Genomic DNA, 27,951 nt, shown 5'->3' on the forward strand with positions numbered 1-27,951 from the left:
GAGAGACTCAGCGGCGCCCGGCCGGGGCCCCCCGCACCGGAGCCTGGGGAGCCCCCCGGGGACGAAGCCGAGGCCCGGCGGAAGGCGGCGGAGGCGGCCGCTCAGTCCCGCGCAGGCCTGTGAGCCGCCGCGGCCTCCCGTGGTAGCCGGGCCCGGGCAAGAGGAGCTGGGGCCTGGGGGGAAGCCAGGGACAGCCTCCGGGCAGCCGGGGTGGGGGGACACCCCCGTAGCCTGCCGGGGTGGGGGAGCGACCCTGCCCGCCGCCCCATCCGCAGCCGTGAGGGGACACCCCGTTAGGCAGCCCCGCTCCCGGCGGGGGGGACGCCCCGGCGGCCCCTCGCCGCCCCCGCCTCGCTGGCAGGCCGGGGCGCACCCGCCTGCCAGCCCCCTTCCCCGCAACTGGTAAGGGAGCTTAACACTTGCCCCCTTCCTCACTAACGAGCCAAGGGTGGGCAGAGACTCCCGGCACCAAGCCCTGGTAACTATCTAGAAGCAGGTCTGCTCTTCCTCGCTGTGGAATAGAGCCTCCTGGAGCTCCCTCAATACCTGTTTAGGGGAGAGGCATCCTCAGACCCCAGTTTCGGAGGGTTGTGAGAATAACCCTTACCACCCCCTGCTACTGAGGAAATTCCTTCCCCAGCTCTTCCCCAGACCAGATAGTAAGAGGGGAGTCTTCACAGAAGAAACCCCGTATGCCCAAGAGAGGCAGTTCCCAAGATAGAAATAAGCAGGAGCTCCAGATACTTACCTAGTAATTTTAATTATTTACATCTGCTCACCAGGCAGCAGAGAAAGCAAAACAAGGGAGAGAAAGCAGAGGCAGATTTAGATATTATTCTTCCCTTTTCCAGTTGCTGTTAACCACGGGAGATAAAGGTAATTTCCAATACTGACCTCATCCTCCTTCATCCCAAGGAAGATCCCCCATTCCCTAATCCCAAGAGCGTTTTCTTCAGATATCCTGTGCAAGGAGAGAAGACACACCTCCCAGTTACAGGGAAAGGAAAAGGCAGATTTTGCTGATAATATCCACAGAGATAGCAAGAATTTTTTCAGAGAAGGAGATTTGCCCACCCTTAAGGACAAGGTGCACCTAGAGGAAAGAGAAGAGAGATTTACAGGTAGGGAGATTGGGGAAATTGATCTCTGAAATAATCTGACAATCGGTGAAAAGGCTGTCTCCCAGGGGAACACCCCTTTAGTAGTTAGCTGGCAAAAGGGAGAGAGGATCTCCATCCTGGGATAAAACCAGCAGTTTTAGGGGACTGACAATCCCAAGCAGATTGTTTTAATACTCAAGATCCTGATTTCATCCACAATCCCTTCGCCCTCAAAATATTTCTTGAAGAAGCTCTTGGAATAGCTGACAGCAACGCTCTGAGGATGGGTCTCGGAGAAGGCGTGTGAAGGGCAGCACCCCAGAAACCAGCACTGAAGATAATCCACCTCCCTCCAGAAAATCTTCCAGACAGAGTGAGTGACCACATTGTATCACCTCTCTATTCCTAGCTGTCCTTCTCTTTCGCCTTCTGTCCTTGTTTTCCATGTCTCTTCTCTCACTGTATCTGCTTTCCTTTTAATCTTTTCTCTCTGTTTCTAAACCTCTCCCCAGCCTTCTTTTTCTGCATGTCTTTCTCCATCTCTCTCATTTAGCTCCCTTATATGCTACATGGGATTGACCTGATTCTTTCCCTCACTTTTTAGCTTATGGGAGACCTTAGCCCTATTTAATTGTAAGAAACCTCTCTGCCCTTTCTCTTCTACTCTCTTTCACTGGTGTATTCATCCTAGGCTCAGCCTTTATCATCACCGGTGTGAAATTAATTTCTGTCATTTGGGGGTCATTGAGAAGGATAATACTGGCCAAAAAAGTGTTGAGGAGACAGGAGCAGTGATTTGTAGTGCTAGCGTCCAAGGATGCACCCATGGGGTTGGAGTGTCAGTTGTTCTCCATGTGGGTCCTACTATGCTCGTAACTGTGGGAATAAAATCATTGTGCGATACAAACCTCTCTGTTCTTGGGAGCTGGGTGTACAGATCCCAGTGCTAGTACTCCAAGATGTGTGTCCTAATGTACCTAGGGGCTGTGGGATGAATTCTGGAAAGAGTGCCCTTGAGAGTGGGTTCTGTGGTGCTCAGGGGCCTGGGAATGAAAATCGTGACAGTGCTGGTGGAACCTGCTCTGAAAGCCAAAAGAAGCCATTCCGTTGCCACCAGTCTTCATCTGTGTGTTATGCTGTGTTCAGGGGCTAGGAATGTGAATCTTAATGCTAGTGCCGTGGTGAGCCAAGCTGGCTGCTTTTAGTAAATGAGGCAGTTAATTTCCAGTCACAAATGAGTATTCTGACACTAACGTAGTGATTTCCTGAGAAATCGAGTCCGAGGGAGACTTCATCTCAAATAAAGCCAAAGCGGATTCCCGTAGCAGAAGAATTGTGCCTAAGGATATCTCACCTGAGATATTCCTGTTTCTGTCCTCCAGTGAGACAGCAATGAGGAAATCCAAGATCAGAGGGTCCTTGGCGAGGACAGGAACCCTTCTGGAATCCATTTGGGAGCACAATGGTTAACTGGGAGTCCCTGAAGAAGGAACTCCTTGGTGTAATTTGCTAGCAAGATCAGACAAAAGATGCCAGGTCCCTCCAAAGTGATTCCCCATTTTGGCAGAGAATTTTGACAGTTATCCGTAGCTTCAGAAGGTGCCTCTTTCTAAGGGAAGGCTGAAGCATGAAGCGTGCATATATGCTGGGGGTACTGTTAGATGCCCTCCTACCTGTTGCCCTATAGTTACGCAATCAGCCTGTTTTGAGTACAGCTGTGTTATCTAGCACAAGGGAAGAGATAACTGAGGCATTTTGGCCTTTGTACATTCAAGGGGGTAACTGACTTTTCATGCTCCTGAGGTTAATTTACGTCGCGCTGCCCCCTTCCTCACAGTAATGACTTGACATTTTTCAAGTGCTTTTGGCTCTGATGGATGCCAGGGCACTTTGCAGAATATATATGCCAGCCTTACAAAATTCTGCTCTCCCACAACAATTATCTTTCTGTATATGAAACGGTTTTTTCTTCGTTATTAATGATAAAGATTAAGATTTTGTATTTGCTGCCTGAGCTTTAAATATTCATGACAGACATACAAGGCTGAAAGTCGTATGCTGTAGAGTAATTGTTATTTATTTGTTAATTGCTGACAGGGCATTTAGTGCTGACTTGGACACACAAAATTAAGACAATCTCTGCTCTGAAGATATCGTAGTCTAAAATACAGCTATACAAAAGCTAGGACATACTGATAAGTTTAAGGAAGGGAATAATTTTTAGAGAGCGTAGCTCTTCAGTGTGATCATGGTATTTACATCAAATGTTTATCACAGGTGAAAATGCAGCTTTCTCTGAGGTGAAATACTGCAGCTGTTCTGCACCATTTATTTTATGCAAAAGTATCCATAAAAGAAAAAAAGGGAGAGTATTATTTATCTTCATAAAAGTGCAAGGTACTTTATAGACATATTTAAATGAAAGTGCCGTGTCTTTAAGTGTTTACATTAAGAATGTTAAACCTGAACACCTAAAATTAGACTTTAAAAACCATATTTAGGTACCTAAGTAAATAGCCTAAGTCTTATAAGTGCCCAGGAACGTAGAGTTGACTTCAACAGAAGCAATGAAGTCTTCAACGTTTGAGTAAGAGACACTTACTTATGTGTGTATGGGTTTGTAAATTGAAATTTGGACATTCATGCTTCCAGAAGTTGACTTTTAAAGTTGAAGCAGTCTGATCTTGGCCTATGTGCACTCGCTCATCTGAGAACTGAGTGTGTGGCATTTCTCAGGTAAGCCCTTAAGTAAAAATGAAATGAGAAGATCTAGAGAGTTACGTGAAAAGGTTTGCGTTACTGAAAGATCATGAGGTTATGTTTAAGTATGTGTTCTGTAAGTTCTTGGGTTTTATCTTGAAATCTGGTTCTGTAGGCAAGTTTCTAGGACAGAATAAGGAGTCAGAAAAGTTGGAATGAAATACAATAAACAGTTTGAGGAGTTTGTATATAATTTCCCAGTCCAAGACGGGGTTGTGACTACTGTAGTAATCTTTTTTTTTTTTTTTTTTTTCTTTCCTATAAAAATACAGCTGAATGCTCACATCTCTGGAGAAGTTTTTTCTTACCCCAGAGGTACAGGTATCTTTGCTTACTACCTCCTCCCCTAAACTTCAGCTGACCTTCATATAGTAGGAGATTCAGTCTGCATCACAGTTTGGATCTTTGGCCCTTTACTTCAAGTGTCAGAAAGGAGGTATGGGTAATGGCAACAGTGATATGGACAGCTGTCCCTCAAGAGCAGGACTGAGCTGATCATCTCATTTTACACAGCCGTCAGACAGGAGTTACATCTCGGTCATTAGCAACCAAAAGATGCAATGCTTTTGGACTCATTTTTCCATTTGCTTCTCCCAACCTTGGGTAGAATTGTAACCAGTGACTTTCACGCAGAACCCTCCGTGTTTTGTAGTACTCCATTTGCAGAATCTGTTGATGAATGATGCTTCAGAATTGAAACTTTAAAAAATACTGTTTCTAGCATTTTCGGTCTGGAAAACAACTTTGAAAATAGGAGTAGTGCCCAGATTAACGGACAGCCTAAAATGGTATCTCCAAAATGTTTGAACTCTCCAGTTGTGTTAACTCTGAAGCCTAAAGAAAAGCATTTAAATCTCTGTATTGCTGGCTGTTGCACGTCGTGTTATTTTAGCAAGAATATCCGGTTGATGCGTTCAGCCTCCAAATGCTTATCATCTTGGTAGGAGTCAGTATTGCTACTTGCTATCTATTCTGCTGTTGTTGTTTCCTTCTTCCTTCTAAGGGATATATGATGAACTTAAAAATCTCTAACATATTTCTGCCCTGTACTCATGTTTTCACTTTTAAAGGCAGTCTGTGTGTGTGTGTTACTGAGAGAGAGCAAGCATGCTGCAGTATGTTTTCACAATTAATTAATTGCAAATTTTCATTTTAAGTTTGAAATGAAAATTCAGAATACTGGGAATGTTTCAAAATTTGGAGACCTCGCAACAGAGTTTAGGACTGATTTAATGTTGTGTCCTGTGGTGCTTTGCCAAGATTTGAACGAGACTGTCATTTTATCCTTCTGTCTTTGACCTGCCCCATCCTCTACCCCATCCTATTATGAACCTTGGAGTTGGTGTCTTAAACGTAGACGGCGCACAGATTTTGCTGGTTCCTGACCTTTGTGAACCCTTTTCTGAATCCTGTCCTGGGCTTCCTAGTATCCTGTCACAGTCAGGTTCCTCTCCTGCACCTTTAAGGCCCAGCATGTTTCCACCCCGCCTACTTCTTTACTCTCATTTCCTTCTACACCCCATTGCTCCTCCCAGTTCTCTCTGTACAGCTCTTTGCATCTCATTTTCCATGCTGTCCCTTTGGCATTCTGGCCTGTGGTCCTATAAGCCTAAAATGCTGCTTCTCTCTTCATCGAGCAAGCATCCCTCATCTCCTCTATAGGATTCTTCACTGGCAGGAATCCTTTCTTACTACATCTCACAGGCCCTGCTCTTACTTCCATACCTGCATTTTGACCTGTTCTTGGTTTGGCTTTCATTAGATTATATGCTTGTGGACACATAGCGTTTTTTGTCTGAGGTTATGTCAAGAACCCTGTTCTTTTTTACCACTATATAATAAATAGAATTTTGTTCCTCTGAAAATATCCAGTCCTGCTAGGCTGGGGAATGGCACTTTGTCTCCATAATCCGACTCATTCGTTCTCCCACCCTCCCTTCTCCCCTGCCCCCTTCCCTTCCTCAGGAATAGCTGGATTTTAGTTGGTTAGAATGAAGAGCCCTTGCGTTACGTTCTCGGGTTCCTTCCAGCACTTCAGGATCTTGGTTTTGAGAATTCAGGTGAACAATTTGTGCAAGGCCCAGTACCTTGTTCCTCATCTTTCTAAGCTGGGCGGTTTACTTGATGTGAAGTCAAGAAATAAGGGAATGTGTGTTCTTTTTTGGCCCTTTTTTATGTATAAGAGAGACTGAGTAATGAGGGAGAGGGGGAGATGACGAGTGAGAGCTTTTATACCTCGAGGAAAAAAATATTTGCTTTTTTGTTTTTTTACAATTAGCAATTCAAATTTTGTTTATGCTCTCTGCTGTATAAAGACTGTGGCTGATTATAGCAGAAATATGTAATTACTGTTTAAAGTTCAAATCTGAATAATTGGGAAGGAATCTGAACATTTGTGGTCACAAATTAAAGGAGCAAAGTTTCTGAATTCTCAGTTTCCCCCAAAAAACTATTGTTAAGTAAAACCAAAACAATTCTCCCTCCCCATCAGGAACTTGCAGAGAAAAATAAACAAGCTGCTAAAATACCTCTGAAATTCCCTTTTTCTCTACCTGAACAAAGCAGACAAGCTTTGAATGTAGAGAACTGGTCTGGGATTTGGGAGACTTGCGTTCTCTGCATGGTTCTGCTACTCCTTTGCTGGCTGATCTTGGGCTGCGCGCTTCTCCATGTATGGCTTCCCATTTATCCTGGAATAGGTTATTCACCCTTTATAAGGGTTCCAAAGTATAAGGATGAAAAACACTTTATAAAGGCTGGTTGTTCTTCTTGCTGTTGATTACTTTAACTACAATGTGATATTGAACTCAAAACCTCTATATGCCGCTTTTTCTGGCATTAAGAAACAGTGAAAGCGTGATGCCCCAATTAATTTTTGCTTCATGGAAGCAAAATGTGACTCCAAAACAGAAAGCTCTTGTACGATGTCTGCGGCCTAGAACTGTTTTTTAAGTTGACTTAAGTATAGATATTCTGACTCCCTTGAAGCTTCTCCTAAGATCTCTAATGACCTTTTCTTGGCCAGGTCTCAGGGTCTCTATTCCATCTTCATCCTTCTTGGCTTCCCTGCTGTTTTTGACACTTGATCGTGCCCAGTCTTGAAATCTTGTCCTCCCTTGACTTTTGTGTCAGTATTTTCCTGGTTTCCCTCCTACTGTTCTAGTCATTCATTCAGTAGCTTCTGCACTAAGCTATTTACCTTCTTCCATTTATTTTTTTTCACGAGTTAGACACAAAGACCCACCTCTGGTATCCTCTCTTTGCTTTTCTTTACCTCCTTCATGCCAGTGATATTAAATTATGCAACTTGGCATACCACCTTAACATCTTTTTTGAATGATTTGCTGCAAGTTTAAGACTGCTGAGGCCAAGATGGAACTCCAGAAAGGTCCTTTGAGATTTCCCTTTGTTTCCTGCTTTCCTCTGTTGCGAGCCTCCACAGTTGGGCCTATAACATGGGTTTTTTCGCACTCTTCTTGCTCTGCACATACAGGATAGGGGCTCATCTTCCAGTTTCATGGCCTGAATCTCCTGCTTCTTCTTTCTTGGTCTCTTTGGGGTAACCCTTACGCTTTCTCCTTCATTTGCCATCCTGGTTACTGCTAGCTGTTCTTGCTGGCCTCTGACAATTGTGTTACCTTCTTGTCTTGTTAAAAACCCAATTACTGAAGCTGGCGTGTTTTCTCAACATGTTGCCATCTCCTCCTTGACAAGCCTGTTCGTTGGCTATCATCCACCGCATAAGGTTCCAGCTTCTTGTACTCACTCTAAGGGGCCTTCACATTTATGTTTCTTCCCTATCTGTCACTGTCTCTTATATGCGCAAGCATGACATTGTGCTTTTCCGTTTCTTGCATGAGCACCTCTTCACATTCTTCCTCAGCTGACTCATACCTTGATAGATGTAGGAAAATTGCCAGCCAATAGAGGCCAGACTTACTGGAAACTACTTATTTGCATATTTGAAAATTATTCAAAAGGTCTAACTGATACTCAGCGGTAGTTGTCTTATTACATGTACCCTCCTCTCCCTGGCTTCTTTTGTAAAGGATGACTGCAAAAGTAAATAAAGATCATCATGAGCAAAGATACATCGCAAAGACTAGGAAGGTCAGGGTTGGAGCAGAATAATATTTACTCGCAGTTGCAAGGTGGCAAATGTGGCAAGTATGTGTGTGGAAGAAAGGGGCTTCTTTCAGTATCTGTAAGGAAATGAACAGGAGATTTAGTTTGAGGATGATACACAAAATAGAGCATTTTCTTGAGTAGGATGCAGAAAGCCAAGTAGCAATACTAGTGTTTTAAGCCAGAAGAAACTGTTAATGGATGTGTGTTCCTTGCTAGTGTGGTTCTGAATCCTCTTGACCTTCAAGCTTGGTACAAATCTTTACAAGTTGTGAGCCTGGCTAGGGATTGTCAGGTGTTTTGTCTCCTGGAAGACAGTTCGGTCAGTTTAGTTCAGAATAACAGCTATCAGAATAGTGAAAAGGAATTATGTTAAAACAGTGGCTGAGATCTAATTTATGAGCTTCACACAGTATTACTTGATTCTTCCGATCATTCTCCAACTTCAATTTCCGCTGCACTTTGCTTCCAAACTCCTCTTTAACAAGCTTTTCTGCAGTGCTTCGGTAATCTTAACTCTGGGAGCATCTGCTGTATGTACATTTTGGCCACGTGGTATCCGACTAATCTGCACTTGATACCAATTTCCTTATTTTCTATGAATTCAGTACGTAGTTCTTGCTAGTGCTTGATACCCATTTCCACAAGTGGGACAGAATGGGTTGTGGCTTGTTTCAGCAACTATTGCAGAGTTCATACTGACTAATCTGTTTTCAGTGGTTCAGCCTTTGGTGAACAGGTTCTGACCACGTGCAGTCAGATTTTCATTTCCACTATGCCTGGCTGGCATTCATTTAGACCTGGAGGCTCTCTTACATAGAAGCTTTGTAGTATTACTGTTATTAAACTGCAAGGTTAACAGTAATTTTTCACTGATAGACCCATTTTTTTAAATGGGAATAAGAATACAGTGTTCATTTATAAGTGCATGTTGCGTTCTTTTAACCTGGGTTTCTGTACCTATCGTTGCAACGATGTGAAGATCTTCTGAGCAAGATATTCTGCATGTTGATCTACTTCTGATGTTGTCTCTAATTTCAGAGACGATCTGTGTATCTCATCAGTGTTTGCATATCCTGTACTGAAGGTTTACTACTGGATGTGATTCTGATAGGCAGCTAAAATTGAAATCCTTCTCTTCAACCTGGGTGCTCCCACAAGGCTGTGGGAAATACCTTCTCTTAGATACAGTTTCTCTACCTGGTTTCCAAGGGGAAATTTCATTCCAGATATGTGCTCATAAATTTGAATTATTCCAAAAACAATAGGCAATACCTTTCTCAGTGTAAGAGTAATTGTTCTGTTAATATTCTTAAAGCAAATGCCAAAGATTTCTCTTGCCTGCCTTGGCATATGTTTAGAATTACAGCTCCTACTTCCAATGGTAAGATATTGCGTAGTGGTACTGAGGGTGGAGGGATGCTGTAGAGACATTTCTGCTGCAGTGATGTATTTTCATTGTGCTTCTTCAAAGTGCTTGGTTTACTTTTTACTTCAAATCTGTTGTTGGGAGGGTTGTCATGGGACATTTGGCTTATTATTAGAATAAATCTTTTATAGTAGTCTTATTACAAAGAAAATAATTTTCAGCTCAAAAGTATTTTAGGCATACCAGTATTCTCAGTATCATTTGCTGTTTCTTTTGACAGGTGTTAACATAGTCCCTACTTTCACTTATGCAGCACCATAAATAAGCAAACTAATCTTAACTTTGAACACATTTTTCAGACTGTCTGAGGGGTCTCTGCAATGTTTGTGTAGTATTTCTCTCTGCATTTTTGCTGCACGTTTATATAGCAGACAACAAAAATATTTGATTAGTTGGTCTTATTAAAATCTGGCAAGGCACTAGCTATGCTTGATCCTAGCCTTTTATGCCTGTTAAAGATACTGTCTCCCTTGACAAAAGAATATTTTAGACTTTGGCTGTAATGCCATCTGTTGGTAAGTTCAAATAAGCAGATCAGGTTTTGTAAACTATACCATTTTGTCAATTTCATACAAGACTAGTGCATAATTGCTTTTGGAATTGGATCCTGATGCACTTCCAACATGGGGGTTTTGGTGACTTTATAGTCCCCACAAGACTTCATGCTTCATTAGTTCCAAGAATGCATGCGCAGTCAGTGCCGTTCATTCACTAAATTCAAAATACAAAATTATACCCTGCTTGTGCACCTTTCACAAAATGGAGGGAATTGAAAGGTCTTATGTTAAAATGTGCTGTTATGATATTTATGTAATTAGTAACTATTATGAAAACAAGTTTGTTTTCTTTTTATTTTTCCTTGGGGTTTAATATGAACCTTATGTTGTTGAGATTTCTGTTTGTTAAAGGAAAACCCTATCTGTGTAACAATTTAGTTATAACAAAACTATTAGTTCAATGATATATATTAGGCTATACATGGTCTTAAAAGTTTTCATCTTCCTCTAACTCTGATTTTTCAGTACGACCTTAGTGTGTCGTGTTATAACTTCTAGCAAACTTCCAGTTCAGGATGCCATTACTGTACCACCTGTGTTCTTTTACAGAAAATAACATTGAACATTCAAAGCCATTCCGTCTTGCACACTAAGTAGTTTTGAGTAGAGGTATAGAGTCAGACCACTGTGACATGGACGGACTCAGATTGTGACAGTCATAATCGTATAGGTGACAGTAACTTCCTTTGGTTTAATTCTTTTTTCCTTTGTGGTTCATGACTAGTGAGAACTCTGTGGCCCTTGTTACCACATCTGCAAGCCTATAGTTTATTGGGGAAATGTTTTTCGGCTTGTTCTACTGCTCCCAAAGAAGGGAAACATGGTTTTAGGGTATGATGATTTCGCTTACCTCTTTACCCCAGGGACTGGTTTTCCTCCTTTCGTATGGCACTGCAGACAGAAGCGTACTTTCAAACTGCAGTGCTTTTCTTTTGGTTTGCTGATATACTAACATGATACCTACCACTCCTTCCAGGTTAAGTTTCATTTTATGAACAATACCCAGCAGCCTCTCTCTTTCTTCTGGGTTTAATTCCAGAACGTAAACATTTCCTGAAGGCTTCTCACAAGTAGTTACCAAAATGATGGATAACAATTTCAGACTATGCAGGTAATCGGTATCCTTTTTTCTGTTTTCTTACATGAAACAAATATCTCTCAGTGAGGATGTTTGCTTAGAGAAGATAAGATTTTGAGTGTTTTGTTCCTGCCCTCTTAGTTCACACCTCCTTATTTTTGAGGGAAAGCAGACGTCTTAAAATGGCAAATTCTTCTTCCTGCCAGAGTTAGCAAAATTGATTCTTTTCCCCTTTCTGTATTGGCATAAGAATACAGGTTTCTTGCATGTGTAATTTACACAAGTATGTAAAAATTGCCTTTTTCCATCAAAGTAAAAGCTGTCCGTTTCTCCATGCATGTGGTATTCTTGTGTGTTACTTTTCTTCCTTACTTTTTGAGGCAGTTTGCTCTAATTGATATCCCACTCACCTTTGTGTTTCAGAAGGGTTGCAGTCAAATGGTTCTTTTTTGCCAGTTTGTTGGGTTTGAGGGTTTTTGTTTGTTAAATACCTCAGAAGCTAGGTGTATCTCTGAGTATATTAGATGGATATGCTTAGTTAGATCACTGGATCTGTGTTTCAGGCACCTAAATAGAAGTGGCCTTATTTTTATACGTGTTCTACAGCAATGTCTCTCACTGCTTGGTAGTCTGTTGTGCATTTCTTCCTTCTCAAAGTTTATGTCGAGAAACCTAAGTTGAGTCTCCTTTGAATGTTTTGCCAGTAGTGTTCCATTAGATTGGAATAGCAGCAAATAAAGCAACAGTGAAAGTAAATATAGAAAAGTAAATGTAGAGATTTATTCTAGAATATGCATCTTCTGTAGGCTGTGCACAGCGTAGTTTCATTCATTGTATGACTGCTTCAGTCGTAACTGATTCTGACTGGCCAGCCTTTGAGTTCAGCCTTAGATAATGTTTCAGGCTATAAATGTTTATTAACTGCATTCAATATGACCCTTAGAGTGCTGTTCCCCACATTTCATACATTTTTCAGTCCTGATATATAAGTGGCAGTGATCTTGGATAAGATCTGACTGGCTTAGAGCAAGTATTTGCAAAATAGCAGGGCAGGCAAAGTACAGATTTCTTCAGTCCAGTGGCAGGGATAGTACAATCTGATAGACAGAAGGCTGCCTTGCATTTTCAGCCTGAGGTTCGATTTGCTAGTTGCAAATATTCAAAGTAAGGCAGTAGCTTTCCTGGAAAGCTATAGTGAAGTATTACTAGTCCCAAGTGAATTAGCGGTTTTTAAAAGGTATTCAGTGCTGGGATTTTCTTTAATGATTATTACATTTTCCTTATGAATTAGACAGATTCTCATCTGCTTAATTGTAGTTTTGGATCAGGGCTTGGCTGTCATTTTTGCATCTCTCTGACCTGTCTTGACTTGGGGTTGTACTGGAACTAGTTAGTACTTGAGAAATGAAGACTCTGCAGTCAATTTCCAGCTGTTGATGGTGGTTATGACTTGGCTACCTTACCCTTGGTTTTTAAAGTCAGCCAAATACATAAACAGATGCCATTTACCATGTAAAGTCGGAGATTATGAATTCTGGTCTTCGACTTTCTTTTTACTTCTTCAAAGTTAATTCTGGCTTGCTAATGTGGTAGGATTTTTTTAAAACGCCCTTGATTTCAGTTCAATGTGTTTGTTAGTCATTAGTATTTTTTTTTCTTTGTTTGAGTGGGATCATAAGAGAAGAGCTTGAAAGAAGATTTGCCAGGCAATAAACTGGGAGGGGAAAGTTGGAAGAATCGTCAGCTGCTCTGGTCTGGCTGCAGTCTTGTTTTATCATACCATTAAGTAGTGTCAAGCTGGTGTACTGCTTGGATCAGGTGAATGAGAGATGCAGCACAAATTATAGCAAGTATTACTGTTATAGTAAGTATTCTTTCAAATAATTCAGTAGCCAATTACACCAAATTATTTTTGCACCGACAGTGTTCTGGAATTGCCACCTTACCTGAGTTTTGACTATGCCTGATTATTACAGATCCCATATTGCCAGGATACAGACTTACAAACCCAGTAACATGATCAAGTTTAAACTTGGAGAAAAAGTCTTATTCCACTGCTTTGAAATTTCCCATGTGATTGTTATTGGGTCTGAGTCTTCACTTTCTGTCCTAAATTACTGTCTAGCATATGTGTTCTTAAAAACCTGCTGTATTTTTACTGAAAAGCAGTTGTTTCATTACTGGGTGATTAGTGCATATGTATACACATTTTTTTTTTTTATTTAAGATTTTGGGATTTTGTTTTCTTGTCAAAGATTTTTATAAACCAGGGAATGAAAATATTCAGATTCTTAGCGTGGGTGTAATGTGACCCAATTCTAACCTTGCTTGTCTCCCTGACAAGTGTATTTTACACAAATATGCAAAATTGTGTATTTGACGATTGGCATGTTGCATATCAACCTTACATTTTACTGCATAGCTAATCATCCCAAATGCTCTACTGACACAACCTGGGCGAATCTGAAGCTCTATGAAAACTGCAGTGTTTTCTTCTGCTTCTTGAATTTCTTGTGTTTCAGATTGGTATCTTAATCTGCATAGGCTTTTATAACCTACTTTTCTTGGTTTCTGTGCTTGTCTTTAAAAAAGAAAAAGGGGGGGGCTGGGAAATTTGTATTTATTTTACTTTGGATTTGTATTGTTAGCACAACTGATATTTCATAATGGTTTAACGTGCATATGATAAGCAGCAGTAATTTGTTCTCTGATTGCACTGTGGAAATTAAATTTATATGAGGCACACTTACAAAATTAAGGATTCAACTGATATTTAGTTCATGTTTGTTTTCTCCCAGGCTGAATGCTACTTTTAGTGAGGGCTGTACCTGTAAAGTTACCATGCAGATGTAGCTGTGTTTCAGTTACGTGGATACCTCAGCGGTCTGTCCATCCCCACTGGATAAAAGTACATTGTTGCTTTACCTTTGTATAATTCAGGAAGGAATAGTGCTGCTTTTTTTTTTTTTAAATTTAAAATGTTTGAGATTAGATCAATTCAGCCAGAAAGAGCTATATTCGATAAACAATGACTTGAGGAGGGTGGATGATGGAAAGCCTTTTGCAGCTCTGATTGTCTAGTTAGCTGTGTAGCAAGTAGTCATCACTATCATATGTGATAGTGTGGCAGATGAGTAGATGGATAAGTTAGTAGCAGTTGGGCTTTTCCTTTCCTCCACAGACAGAAAAATGTTTCCACTCGCTACAGATACTGTAGTGCTGCAATTTGACTTCTCAGTCTGTGTGCGTATGAGCGTGAGTGATAATGTTAGCTGTGCAATTAGGAGGTGTTTTCTGAGCCCCAGGGCCTTGGAGCCACAGATTATGGTGGTTGAGGGATGGATTTTGTTGGGGTATTGTGTAAGTGTTTGAGCCCTAAGAGGTGTGATGGGCACATGCGTGAAAATGGAAGGTTTAGTGCATACAAATGTGTTAGAGTGTAGACTCTTACGTGCTTTTGTGCTGTGAGAGCACCTCAGTGCAGAAGTGCAAGGTATAATGCATATGGTTGTGGGGGAAGAACAGGGAGCTTCTGTGTCAAAATGCTGGGTGCATCTGTCTCTGGATCTGTGCATCCACACTGTGTTATTGTCAAATACCTATTTTTAGAAGGAGTATCTAATTGGTATTCATGCAGATGGGTGTCTCCCTGTCTCATCTGATCCACTCATCTGAATGATGCACTTGGTGGGAGGTGTCCACTGATGAATCTTTCGTAGGCAAAGTGCGTTCATGTCGGTCTGTTCTCTCTTACATGTATGCATGTGTTTAATTTGTTACATGAGTGTGTACATAAGTATGTGCATGTGTGTTTGTGCATTTACCTTTTGTATGCACTAGCATGCTCAAAGATAGTATCATCTAATCCTCTAAAAAGATTAATTTCAAAAATGAAAGAGACAGAACTTGCAGCCCTTCAAGACATGATTCTTCTCTTTATGCAAAGAATAAGTGCAGAGCAGTGCAGGTTGTGGCCATGGAAACTTAGCTACCTCAGTCCAGACTTCAAGGGATTGCTCCTAGTATAGTGATGCAGCCAATTATGAGTAAGAATGATGATCTTTCTGCTGCTTTGACTACTACAAAAGACAGCATACAAGTTTGTGTGCTAAGTGTACAAGTTCATACAAGTTCATGCTGCTAAATGTTTTCTTCATATAAAATAATTGTTAAGTAGAAAACCCTGGGTACAAGCACTAGCCATGTTGGACAGGTGTGTGTTATTTTTATGAGGGGAAATATATAATATTTATGAGCGGAAAGATCCTGAGTCTGTTTTCACCCTGTGGCAAACTTGTTGTGTGACTTCGGACAAGTAGGTTTTCCTTGTGTCTCAGATTTGGGGAAAATACTTGCCTGTTATACTGAGAATTAAGCAAGATTTAATTCAATAAAATGATATGTATGTTTAGGAAAAATGGGTTATGGTAGGCAAAGCTTTAACTATTACGAGCTTAATATAGTCTGTTCCACCTTGACATGGTAGATGTAATTATCTATATATAGTATTATGCATGATCTTGGTGTTTTAAAATGAGATATGTAATCCTAGCTCTAAGGAATAGATTCATTATAATGTCACCTGATGCAAAAAGAGAAGCTAGGCCTTAGGGAGAAGTGATTCTTCCCCCCAAATTAAGATAGTCACAGTCCTGACTTTTCCAGATGATCTAATTAAATTGTGGTTTGTATATGGCATGAAGGACTATTCCCTTTTAGCTATGATTTTCCTCTTACCTGATGCAGTAAACCTACTGGATTACAGGTGATCTTGGTGAAGGGTTCCAAGGTTATATTGTTTACGTAGTAAAGGAGTGAATGTGATACAGCTGCTGAAAAGGCTCCACTTCCTTTGAATAGATCTTAGTTCTTCATCTGGGAACAGTTGGGATGCTCTGGGTAAGACCGTCCTAGCAATGTTACCATCAGCACTGTCCCAGCTACTATCGGCAAGGATGGTCCTCCCAGACACACAGTCATAGGCCTTTTTGGATGATTCTGTCTGGCTGTGAGTAAGGTCTATGAAGTAGGGTGATCTTCACACAGGTATTTGTGATAGGGGGAGAAGCAGAGGAGGAATGCAAATGGATGTTTCTGTTCTTAGGGTTCAACTTGTTTGTATCTCAGGAGTTCCCTTTCTGCTGCTTTCTCCTCACAGATACTCCTGCTTCCAGCATCATGGCCTCTGACCTGGAAAGCAGCCTCACTTCCATAGACTGGCTCCCACAGCTTACTTTAAGGGCTACTATTGAAAAATTAGGGGGTTCCTCACAAGCAGGACCTCCAGGGGCTGCCCGAAAGTGTCCCCCAGGCTCACCGACAGATCCCAATGCCACCCTGAGTAAGGATGAAGCTGCAGTGCACCAAGATGGGAAGCCACGTTACAGCTATGCCACTTTGATCACATATGCCATCAACTCATCACCTGCCAAGAAGATGACACTTAGTGAGATCTACCGTTGGATCTGTGACAACTTTCCCTACTACAAAAATGCTGGTATTGGTTGGAAGGTGAGGAGTTGCATCGCTAAAGTACCCTTTTTGTCTAATTGCAAGACTTGCTTTCTTAATTATGTGCAAAATATCCTCACTGAGCAAAATAAAAAGATGTGAAACTAAGTTGATGAACTGGAGAAAATGCAGAGCTGGAAGTCCCACTTTTCTCTAAGAATTTTGTTGTATGTATGTGGTGGCCCCTTAAGAAGGAGCCTGCAAACCCCCCCCAACAACAACCAAGAAAAACAAACACCCCTCCCCGCCCCCAACCTACATCACTACCAACCTCTGCATCACACTGATACTATTTTCATTGCACCTTCTGTAGATGTATAGGTGGTTCAGCCCCATATTATTCATCCTAATCTGTCCCTCTCCTTTCCACAGCTTCTGTTCTGCTCTGTTCCGGGTATATGTAGTGAGCTTTCGCTTTTGAGTATGCACCATCCTTCTATTTTCTCTACCCGTTCCTGGGCATACTCAGAAGGCTGTATGTTTTTGTTGTAGCACTTAACCTGTATCTCTTACTCTCTCATCAGAACTCTATTCGTCATAACCTCTCCCTGAATAAATGTTTTCGGAAGGTGCCTCGACCGAGAGATGATCCTGGGAAGGTAAGAAATCTGCATGCTCCTGGGCAAGCAATTTAAAACTGCAGGGAATAAGCCAGGGTTGCCCTTTCTAACTCATGGTTGGAATTTGAAACCTAAAGTGTAGGCAAAAATGGAAGCAGTAGTAAGATTTACTGCAGTGCTTTGGCTACAGAAGCATTCACTTAAAGGGAACCTGTAAAGGGGCCTTAATGATTTTAGCGATTATTCTTCTTATCTGTGATCTTCTGTTGACTTATCATAGAATCATAGAATAGTTTGGGTTGGACTTCAAAGATACCGGAAGAAAGAAAAAATGGGTTGAATGTACTTTATTAGTTTTGTTTCTTTTTCTTCTTGATCTTTATGTGTAAAACGTGGGTCTAGTCCAACCTGTTCTATTATGAAAGACCGTAGTGGCTGCTGGTGAACGGCAGGACTATGATGTGACATCATGGGTTTCATGGAGGCAAGAGCCATGGAAGTGGGAGCAGAACTACTGTCTATTTAGACTGCAAAACATTTGATGTTGGGGAAAAAAATATCACCATCAGATAGTTCAAATCTATAGAAATCATTTACAAGTAAAACTCAAGAATTTACGAATTTGTTGGCTAAAGTAAGGGCTAATAAAACTCTGTTAGTATATATAGATTGTAAAGGGGAATTGCTAGCAAAACCAAGACTTGGCATCTTGGCATGCAGATATTATTACTGTCAAAAAACCCCAAACAAACAAGCAGAAGGAGATGGTGGAGACAAGAAGTTGTGTATTTAGACAGAAAGATTGTCTCCTCCCCCTCATCCTAAAGTTACCAGAAAGGGCCACTTGCTCAGGCCTTTTATTTCAGGTTATATTTAAAGGACTAAGTGGTGCTCAGTTGGCATCTATAAATGGAAGTAGTATATCTTTGAAGATCACTGCTCAAAAATACCATTGATTACATGGCTTATTCCAGGAAATCCTAACTGACTTCAGTGTATATGTTTGCAGGTGTTCACTGGCATGTTGGGCTGGGTTTATAATGAAAACCTGTCCTGTGCTTGTCAATGATTATTCAGATTTGAATTGGAGGTTAAAATGGGCTAAGTCACACTCCAGAGTTCTCTTTATACTTATTCAGAAAACAATAGACATAACTATAGACTATTTTATGTTGAAAGGGACCTCTGGAGGTCAACACACACAGGTCTTTGTTGAGTTTTGAGTATCTCCAAGGATGGAGATACTTGTTCCAGTGCTGCACCACCATCATTGTGAAGAAATTTTTCTTTATATCTGATTGTAATTTCCCTTGCAGTAACTTGTGTTTGTTGCCTCTTACTCTTGTGCTGTGCATTTTTGAGAAGAGTTTGATTCTGTCTTCTTTATAATCTCCTTACGCAGTTGAAGACAGCGGTTAGATCTCCTTAGCCATCTCTTGTCCAGGCTGAACAGATCTCTCTCTGTGAACTGCTTGTACATCATGTGTTGTAGTTCTTAACCATCATGGTGGCCCCTCTTTGGATGCATTCTAGCACATCAGTGTCTGTCTTCCACTGGGAACCCCCCAAATGGGCACGGTACTCATAGTGGAGTCTCACAAGCGTGGAAAAAGAGCGATCCTTCTAGCTGTCTCTGCCCAGTCTGAACATTGAGTTGGTTCCCATCAGTCAATAACAAATTCATGCTGTGAGGAAGGTACTGAAGGGGGTGTGCAGGCCCAAAATAGTTGGCCTAGCTTGGATCAAAACATCCTTTGCTCTTCTTGGTGTCCTGTCTTGGAGTGATGGAAATGTAGAGCATTCTGCCTTCCACCAGTAGCATCGTACCTCATTGTTCAATAAAACCCAATGCAAGAGAGGAATCTCTTTCCAACACCCAAGTTTCGGCTGTCTGATGTTCTGGAGGGTGGTCCTTGTGGTCCTAATGTTTAGTTAGTGCTGCATTCTTTGAGTCAGTAGTCCCCTGCTTCAGGATGCTCTCTGATTTAATCACGCATTCACCAATGGGTCTTCTTTCCAGGGCTCTTATTGGACAATAGATACGTGTCCAGATATATCTCGCAAGAGGCGGCATCCTCCAGATGATGACGTGAGTGGCGTTCTTTCCAGACAGCATGGAGCGGGAGGGGGAATTCCCTTCTTGTTCCAAGGAGTCCTTCCAGCACCACACCATGGTATCGTTTTGGGGGCAGGGTGTACAGATGGGGAGACAAAGGCTAGGACTGAATGAACTAGCAATGTACGTCCTGCTGATTGGCTGTTGTTGCTGCTGTTCAGTAGCAAAGTTAATCTTGTTTGAAGTCCTTTATCTTGACTCTTCAGTGACTAAGGCCCAGTCCTCCTCTTTTCTAAGCCATGATCTTCTACAGCGGGGGAGCTGGCTTCCCATCTGCAGTTTCGCTTCTCCATCTGTTTTTGATTTCTGCTCCTTTCCTTTTCTCTTTCTTCCCCATCCACAGATACCACAAGACTCCCCAGAGCAAGAGGCAAGTAAAAGCCCCCGAGGGGCTGTTCCAGTCAGCACAGAAGCCTCTTTGCCACCTGAGGCCACCCCTCAGCTGTCTCTCCAGAGCACTACCCCCATTGCCAACTACAGTCAGGTGAGCAGCAGGGAAAAGGATAGAAGCCTTACGGTGGGGGGAAAAGGAGAGGGGAAGGAGTGCGTGAATGGAAAAGCGAAGTGATGAGAAGAGAGGGAATTGTGAAAATGGTGATACAGAGGCAAAAATAAAAAGAAGGGAAGAAGCTGAAATTGCAGAGACAGAAAATAAGGAGGAAGTGAACTTCAACAAAGGGCTGGATGGGGATAGGATAAAGGCATAATGGTATTAGATAGCTGAAGAAAAGGCTGGAGCCAGTGTGCTGCAGAGGGACAGTGGTGGTTGATTTTCCTCAAAGAAAATGGCATTTGGGAAGATTTGTTGGGAGATGAACTAAGTGATACGGAATATCAGTGCATGTTCTATCTGTTTCTAGTCTCTGGATCCCTGTCTCAACTAGTACAAGCTAAAGGCCTTACTTCTACCTTCCTTAGCAGGGTGCAGGGCCTGTGGATGTTGCCTCTACTGTAGCAGGGGGGCAGGGCCGTGAAGGGGCCGATGTGCCACCCCCACTGTACAGTGCCAACCATGATTTCAAGTTCTCCTACTCTGAGATCAACTTCCAGGATCTTAGCTGGTCCTTCCGAAATCTCTACAAATCCATGCTGGAGAAATCATCTTCCTCTCAGCACGGTGAGTAACTATATGCGTCATGTGGGGTGGGCAGGTATCTGCCCACACAGTCTTGTCCACTGATCTATCCTTGGTATCTCTCAGATCTTTCCTCGTTTAGGAGCCTGTGCAAACAGACTTTCCTTCTTTGGCATGCTGTAATTAGTTCTGCCAGGAGCAGATAAGAAATCTGCATGTCCTTTATCTATTGCTCCCCCTAGTTCTCTCAGAATAAAGAGGATAGTGATTTAAAAATACCTTGTGTTGATACAAAAGCAAATACTAAAATGGCAGAAGCTTAGAGAAATGAAGTCCTGAAGAAAAGCATGTCAGAGAAGTATTCACAATCTGTCAGGCTAGAAACCATGAGAGGGAGGGGATTGTTGCATGTGGAGTTTCTCCAAAAGGAGAGCGGAAAGTCCTCATTGCTCAGATCTGTTAAAACTAGGATTGTATAAGGCCTTGGAGAATTGAGCTTTGTGGATTGAGAGTGCGGAAGAGAGGCTACAACTCCATTCATAGCTTGCATTGCTGGGATTGAGGAAGCAGCCACCAGAGGGCAGAATCGCTGTAGGGATGAGATAAGACGTCCATGGAAAACACGTCAGAAAAATCTTCAGTTGTTGTTCCTGCCTTTAAACACTCTTCTAAATATTAGTCTGGTGTAGAAAGGAATATATTATTAGATGAGCCTTTCCCCTGTGCAGTCAACCATCATACAGTGCAGGCAAAGTTTGCTGCTGTAGGAAGAGCCTCCTGAACTTGTAGCTTCAGTGAAATAAAAATTTATTACTTTTACTGCTTTCATCATGCTGGCACTTGAGATTCCTAGTAGGAGCCCATTGTGTGAGGTGTTGTAGAATGAGCGAGCTACAAAAATGTAGATAAGAACCTTGATTCAGTGTGTACCTCTGTTTGTAAAAGCTTAGCAGCGGTCTGTGGTTGTTTTTTTTTTCTTCCCCAAGTCTTCAGCTGTGAGGTAGTCTAGGAAAACTTGCAGTTTTTGAGGAAATTTTGTGGGCAACTTTTGAGTCAGCATGGCGGTATTCATCCTTTTGCCCCATCGCAGTAGTAGGATGCTCTAAGGCTTGATTTTTGGATCTAGTGAAAAACTGAGGCTTGCTTGTGGATGGTCAAGTAAGGGCACTCAAAGTAAGACATGGGTAGCTCAGGTTAGTGGCATGTAATGCCCTTCACTGTGATTTTTCCCGGAGGTTCCACAACGTAAGGGGAGAATGAACCGGGGAAGCAGACACGAGAAATGCTGAGTTCCTGATGTGGGGAAGGATGGAGAACACCGGATGCTCTTGCATGTAGGGGATGCCTGAAATACAAGAGGGTAGAAATGACACTCCCATTGAGTCAAGAGGAATGAAAGCAATAAAGGAGCCCTGATGCGTGCAATGTGCTCTGTGTACAAAAGCAATAGAATGTGTGACCTCTAATGATCTGCGTGAGAAAAATTGCAAAGGTTCCTGACCAAGCTGCTTGTAAGACGGGAACTGAAGGGAGCTTTTGGAAACAGCAAGTCAGATTTATCAAGTTATCTGTTTTCTAAATGTTTTGTTGTTTAAGTTTGCTTAATGGTCATTTCTAGGAAAACAACAGGTGCATGAAATTCCAGAAGAGCATGGGTTACTTTGGTAAGTATAGGAAAAATCCAGGGAGGAATTTAAGTGCCCAACTCTGTACTAGAAGTTTAAATCCTGCTGGGGTTTTGTTGTAGAGGCTTTTGTTTTGAACAGAATCTGGAGCACAGTGAGAGCATAACTGTGCAAGTGATAGTTGTTGGCAGCCTGCAGAGGGCACTCCAAAAGCTTCATAAATAGCAGAATGAGCAGTGTGAAATTAGAGATGGATAATTTAAGCAGAGGTCTGATCCAGGCAGCTCTTAAAGCTCCCTCCTCTTTCTTCGACTCGGCAGGTTTCTCTTCTCTCCTTGGTGACATGCAGCCCTCCAACCACAACTACTACATGTACCAGCAGCAGCAGCAGCAAGGCCCCTCATCAGTGGGTGCTGCTCCCCCACTCCACACTCCAACCCCAGAGGGTTGCCCATCCCAAGGGGGAAAGCAGCAGGGTGGCGAAGGTTATGGCCCTCCAGCAGTGATGTCCATGCACCCCCCCCCAATGCAGCATGGAGGCTACCACCAGCATCAACAACATCACCCGCACTCCCACCCACAGCAGCAGCCACATCAGCACCAGCAGCAGCAGCAGCAGTCACAGGCTTCAATCAACAATGCTGGCTTTGGTGAGTCAGGGGTGATGGAAAGAACAGCTGGGGAAAAGGGAGCAGAGAGGAGCCCCCAGACAGAAATTCCACAGGCGAGCTTTCCCTAAGTAGTGCCTACATTGTGTGTGGAAAAAGGGTGAAAGCCAGTTATGATTGAAATCTGAGAGGGAAATTGCTTCCTTACTGAAGGAAAGGAGGATACATCCACACTGGGTTTAGGGTTCTGTTTAGGGATGCAGGGATAAAGTCAGGAGCTAAATTAAAAAGGAGGCACCATCCCTGGTCTTCCAAGGGAGAAAGGATTTCTAGCTACTGTAGCATCAGGCTCTTTGGTGAAGAGGAGCCAATCATTTTATATGAAGTGGTGGAGGGAAAGGGCAGTCTGTATTGGAATAATCTTGTCCCCATTTCATTCCAGCATTTCCCCCTGATTGGTGCTCCAACATCGATTCCCTGAAGGAAAGCTTCAAGATGGTAAACCGGCTGAACTGGTCTAGCATTGAGCACTCCCAATTCTCAGGTCAGTGTTGGCCTAGTGGCTAGGTCTAGTGACTCAGTGACTAGGGCTGTAGTCCAGAATATGTGAGTGCTGTGCCCAGATCTTTTTTTCGATGTAATTGTGTCAAGTCCATGGGTTTCTCAGTGACTCAACTCTTCTATTTGTAAAACGAGGTGTCCTACTTCATGGGTTCTGTTAAAGACCCTGAAGCACTTGAACACTGCAAGAGTTTGGGGCAGGGGGACTTAATTCATAAAAGTATGTCAGAAAGCTAACTGAGATTTTTCCCTCCTACTCTTCCCTCCCCTACCTGAGTCAGTGAGACAATATCCTAGATACGGAGCTCTCCAGGAGTTTGGTGACAGACTCGAAGCAATGAAGTTGGGTTTGTGGGGAGAAGGTAGGATTTAGGGGTAGAAGACAGAAACTCTTTGCAGGGAAGACCACGATGCGAGTGCTGTCTTTGACATTGTCCTTTGTCCTCTGCAGAGCTGATGGAGAGTCTGCGCCAGGCTGAGCGGAAGAACTGGACGCTGGATCAACACCATATTGCCAACCTCTGCGACTCCCTTAATCACTTCCTTACCCAGACTGGTCAGCTCCCTCATCTGGTTGGCCCGCAGCAGCCCCCCCGAATCTCTGATTCTTGTGCCCTGAACAGTGGCAAGCAGGAGCAATCCATGAACCAAGGTAATTAGGAAGGAGACTAAAATGACATGTAAATGAAGGCCCAATTCTGTGAATATCCTAAACTACTTGCTGCCTTGCCAGGCAATGTAGCACCAAGCAACTCGGGGCTGGGCTGTCAGAGCTGTTCGTAGCAACTCAGCTTCCTCTGGCTTTAAAGAATTGGCATGTCCTATGTCTGTGGCCTAGACAGACTGTTATTATGTGATGCATACCATTGACAGGCAGCCTTTCCCGGCAGAAATACATTTAAAAGGTAGACCCATAAAAGGAGAAGGGGGTGGTGTTTTTTGTAGGTGACCAACAGAAAGGAATGGCAAGGTAGAAAGATTGCTATTCCAGATGGCAGGAGCTGTAGGAGCTGTGAAGAAGAAAGGTCTTGCATCCATGTTGGAGAAATACTGACTGGACAAAGAGTAGGAGGATGCACTCTAAGGAGAGCACAGAGGATATCATGGTGTTGATACAGCTGTGATGGTGTGTGTCATCTAGTACTGAACTAAATGGATGATATTGAGCCAGTTTGTGGCGTTCCTGGATGAAAATTTTCTTCTTTTACAATAATAGAGAAACTCCTGCTGGTTCCAAGAACAAGATCCCTGACCAAGCTATAGCTTGCAGTTAGGACCCAACAGCTGAACATCTCCTCAGTATCCCGTGGGTCTGAGTGAGTTGCTCTGTGGCTGAGCTGCCACCCAGTCAGGGCCAAGATAGCTGACCAGAACATTAACAGGTTTTGTTTTTTTTTTTTACTCCTTTTCTTCCACAGTGAACTCCTATGGTCAGCCCCAGCCTCCCCATCTCTTCTCCGGGCCATCTCCTATGTACCAGATTTCCACCCAGGACTCTCCGGGATATAATCGCCCAGGTAAGGGGTGACATTGAGGCATATTACACCAATGAACACTGAAGAACTCGTTCCCAAGCCCTTTACGCATTTCTCCCAAAGCCCTTACTAATCAAATGGAGTACTGAGGGTAGAGAGGGAGCCTGGTCTGCAAGGGACCCTCTGTTTAGGGCTCTGCCATAGCTCTGGCAAAGTTTAGGATTTCAGCAGCCCGATTTCTTTCACTTCACATAAATAGTCTTCTAGCTCAGCCTCACCCTCAGTTGGTTGCTTGAAGGCAACTTTACATGAGAAGCTTCTGTTGATGAAGTCCTTTGTGCTCTATCAGCAGTCAGCTGTAAGGGAAGTTAAGGAGACTGAAACTTAACCTCTGTAGAAGCTGCTGTGGAGAATTTCACAGCAGACCACCTACAGACATTGGTAGCTGCTGTCTGACAGGGAGAAATTCATGCCAATAGTGTTCTTGCTTGTTAGACTGTTGGAAGGGAGAAGGCCTGAATCCCTTATGCTTTCTTTTGCCCGAGGGCCCACTGTGAAAAAGTGTGACATTGTTTATTCTAACTGTTCTCTTTCCTTTCTCTTCTTTTTTCTTGTTTTTGGCTCAGCTCACCATCTGGTCCCTCGGCCTCCAGGGCCTCCTCCAGGCGCCAATGAGGAAATCCCCGATGATTTCGACTGGGACTTGATCACCTAGCGAGTTACAGACTTGATAGCCCGTCCTTTGTGAAGGACGTGGGAGGGGAGGGGGACATGGGGTGAATGGTGCCAGCACCACCCTCCCCAGCCTCCCTGCCTTGCCTGTATATAGATATATATTCTCTATCTCCGCCAGAGAAGCCACCGCAAGATGCTGCCGAAGATAATCCTTCCTTGCGTCCTGTTTTATCTTCTTTTTCTTCTTTTGTTTATTATTATTGTTATTATTATTACCAATAATTGAGCACAGCCCTCCCCCTCCTCTGGTGGCCTCGGACGCATCAGATCGGCTCTTTCGTGTTGTGTGGTGCCCTGTGGAGGGCGGAAAGATGGGTCCTTGGTGCCACGAAAAGACCTCGGAAGGCTGAATCCTCGAGTGCATCTTTCTCTGCCTCCGTCATTTTGCGTTTAACAATCCCTCTTTCCCTTCAAGGTGGCCGGTGAATCTGTCGTATTGGCTACTGGAGTGAGAGAGCCTAGTGGACCCTGGGAGCCTGTAGTTATGTTGTTTCGTAAATGTTGTAAAGGTCAGGGGGCTAAAGGGACACTGGAGGGGTGATCTTAGCTCTGTGAACTTTCTCGCACCAGCAGGAAAAGCAAGAAAAGAAGTAGAGTTCCCAAGTACAAAGAGAGGGTAATCCCTGAGGTAGGGAGAGCGGAGCTGAGCTGGGAGGCTAGACCTGAGTTTGGAGAAAGGAGAATGTAGCAGAGATGGTATTTCAGCAGAGAAGTTGGGTTTCAGAATGCAGTGCCATCTGTGAGGACTGAGAGAGATTTTGAGGGAATCCTGACCTATTTTCTACACTGCCTTTTGCAGCCTCCAGGTGAAGCCTACATACCTATCAGGTAAAAGAAGCAGTCAGGGGTGTCACATGTGATTCAGCAAATTCTGTTCCCCAGAGCTTTTAATTTCACCCCCCAGCCCTTCAAGCCCTTCTTCAAAATATGTAGTGAGGCTCTTACTTGCATATGCAAATTTGGAAGTTTTCTCTATCAGTATTTGTTCAGTTGTTATTTGGCCCTCTGCCCCTCGTATTTCATTGGAGACTGTCCTTGCCTGTGGTTGGAGAGTGCCAGCAACAGGAGTCTTGTTGCGTAGGTGCAAATTCTCAGTCAGCAGTTCCCACTTTGTGAATGGGCTAATGGTGGGAAGAGGAAGCTGCTGCTCAGAGTGGAGCTGAATTAGGGGACTTCTGGTCAAGGGGCTGGACCCTCTGGTCAAGTAACTGGGAGGCCCTCACAAGTGTTTTTTGTAAGAGATGCATTAGAAGAGAGAGGATGAAGTGGGGCAGGTTTTTAAACTGAACAGCCAAAGAGTATCGTATAAAAGGGAGGAGGGTGGGTCAGGCCCCTTGCAGTTCAGCTGGGGAGATGGTGGAATCTGGTGTAAATCCCGAAGGATGAGTTTTGTCAGCACTTGCAAATAGGAAGGTGGAAATGGTGCAGGAGCAGGAGTGAGTGTTGAGATGCTTCCTCCCCAAAGCTGTGTCCTGCGTTCCCCTTTTTTCTGGTATGGTTCTGTTCTGTCAAACCTCGTTTCCTCTTATATTTTGTAAAGCCTCCCCCCAGCCCTTATTCCCTGTTTACCAGTGAAGGGAACCAAGATAACACATCATGGCCGCTTGACAGACCTAGGGCAGGGGAGCAATAACCTCTACTCTGACTGCAGGAAGGTGGGGAACTGGCATTGCTTTTTAAATTTGTTGTAGGGATAAACCAATTGGATCTTTGTCAGGGAAGTGGACAGAGTCTCATTGTATTGGGGGGGGGAACTTTTTTTTTCTTTTTCTTTTTTTTTTCTTTAAGTGTGTGTTTGGGGGGGAGTTCGTCATTTGAGTGTTTCCAAGAGAAATGAGGAATCCCAGAGCCAACTTCAGTACGGGGTCAGCTGTTATCTCTGCTGCCTCAGGATGGGAATGATACAGCTTGGAAGCATGCGTGATGGGTTTCTGTGGAAAGTGGCACCGGAGACAGCCATGAGAGACAACCTCTGGTAGGTGCCAGTTAGTGCTTTGCAGAGGATGTTACTGAGACCCGGCCCTGGGGAAGTCTGAAAACACCAGAAGAAAAACAAACCAAGATGGCTCCTTCTGCGTATCCAAGTGCTCCTCATTTGCATATTTGCCTCATTTGCGTATTAAGTTGTGCCTCATTTGCATATGTAAATACATGCCGGTCAGTGTGCAAATTAGCCTCGTTCCTCTGCCCCTGAAATAAATGTGCGTTGTTAGTGCGTGGGAAGGCATCGGGTGGGCGGTGTGGAGCTCTGCAGGGTGTGCGAGTACCGGCCTGCAGGGAGGGGAGGGATGCCGGCCTGTCCCAGAGAGGGGTTCTTGCAGGCCCCTCCAGCACGGTGTGGCCCCCCGTGCTTTGTGTCAGTGGTCAGGGAGAGAGGGGCGTGGTCTCACGAGTTTATTTTTGTGCATGCTTTCTTAATAAAAAGAAAAAGTGAATGTTTATGGTTTAACTCTTTTGGTGCCAGTATTGAATTTTTTTTTCAGCGGCGCCCCTCAGGTGGGCTCGGTTCCCACCTACTTACCTTAGAAACAGAATTTGGGTGTGGACATCGCTAAATTAACAGCCTGCACTTATACATGAACTTTATGACTGGGACTTTTTAGGATGTCAAGAGAAAGCGTTGAAAGCTTTCACAG

At 43.3% G+C, this 27,951-nt stretch overlaps 1 protein-coding gene across 2 annotated transcripts; it reads left to right on the plus strand.

Annotated features, from left to right (window-relative positions):
* FOXJ2 (forkhead box J2) lies at window positions 1–27,764 on the plus strand. 2 transcript variants are annotated; one of them, XM_076345895.1, is made up of 11 exons: window positions 1–1,473; window positions 16,208–16,560; window positions 17,085–17,159; window positions 19,141–19,209; window positions 19,580–19,720; window positions 20,155–20,353; window positions 22,257–22,586; window positions 22,987–23,088; window positions 23,557–23,757; window positions 24,524–24,622; window positions 25,207–27,764. In XM_076345895.1, the coding sequence occupies exons 2-11, from the start codon at window positions 16,228–16,230 to the stop codon at window positions 25,293–25,295; spliced, it is 1,638 nt and encodes a 545-aa protein (XP_076202010.1). In that variant the 5' UTR covers window positions 1–1,473; window positions 16,208–16,227; the 3' UTR covers window positions 25,296–27,764. The 2 variants fall into 2 exon arrangements, with proteins under 2 accessions (XP_076202010.1, XP_076202021.1); XM_076345906.1 differs by having other exon boundaries at window positions 20,158–20,353.
* The last annotated feature ends 187 nt before the right edge of the window (window positions 27,765–27,951 follow it).

Source organism: Aptenodytes patagonicus, chromosome 1 (genome assembly GCF_965638725.1).
Source record: "Aptenodytes patagonicus chromosome 1, bAptPat1.pri.cur, whole genome shotgun sequence".
NCBI lineage: Eukaryota > Metazoa > Chordata > Aves > Sphenisciformes > Spheniscidae > Aptenodytes > Aptenodytes patagonicus.

Bases quoted from the DNA above. Each gene is read 5' to 3' on its own strand.
- FOXJ2 (XM_076345895.1), top strand. From the start codon at position 16,228: ATGGCCTCTGACCTGGAAAGCAGCCTCACTTCCATAGACTGGCTCCCA. The intron at 17,160-19,140 runs GTAAGAAATCTG...TCTTCTTTCCAG, and splicing joins CGAGAGATGATCCTGGGAAG to GGCTCTTATTGGACAATAGA. The intron at 24,623-25,206 runs GTAAGGGGTGAC...TTTTTGGCTCAG, and splicing joins TCCGGGATATAATCGCCCAG to CTCACCATCTGGTCCCTCGG.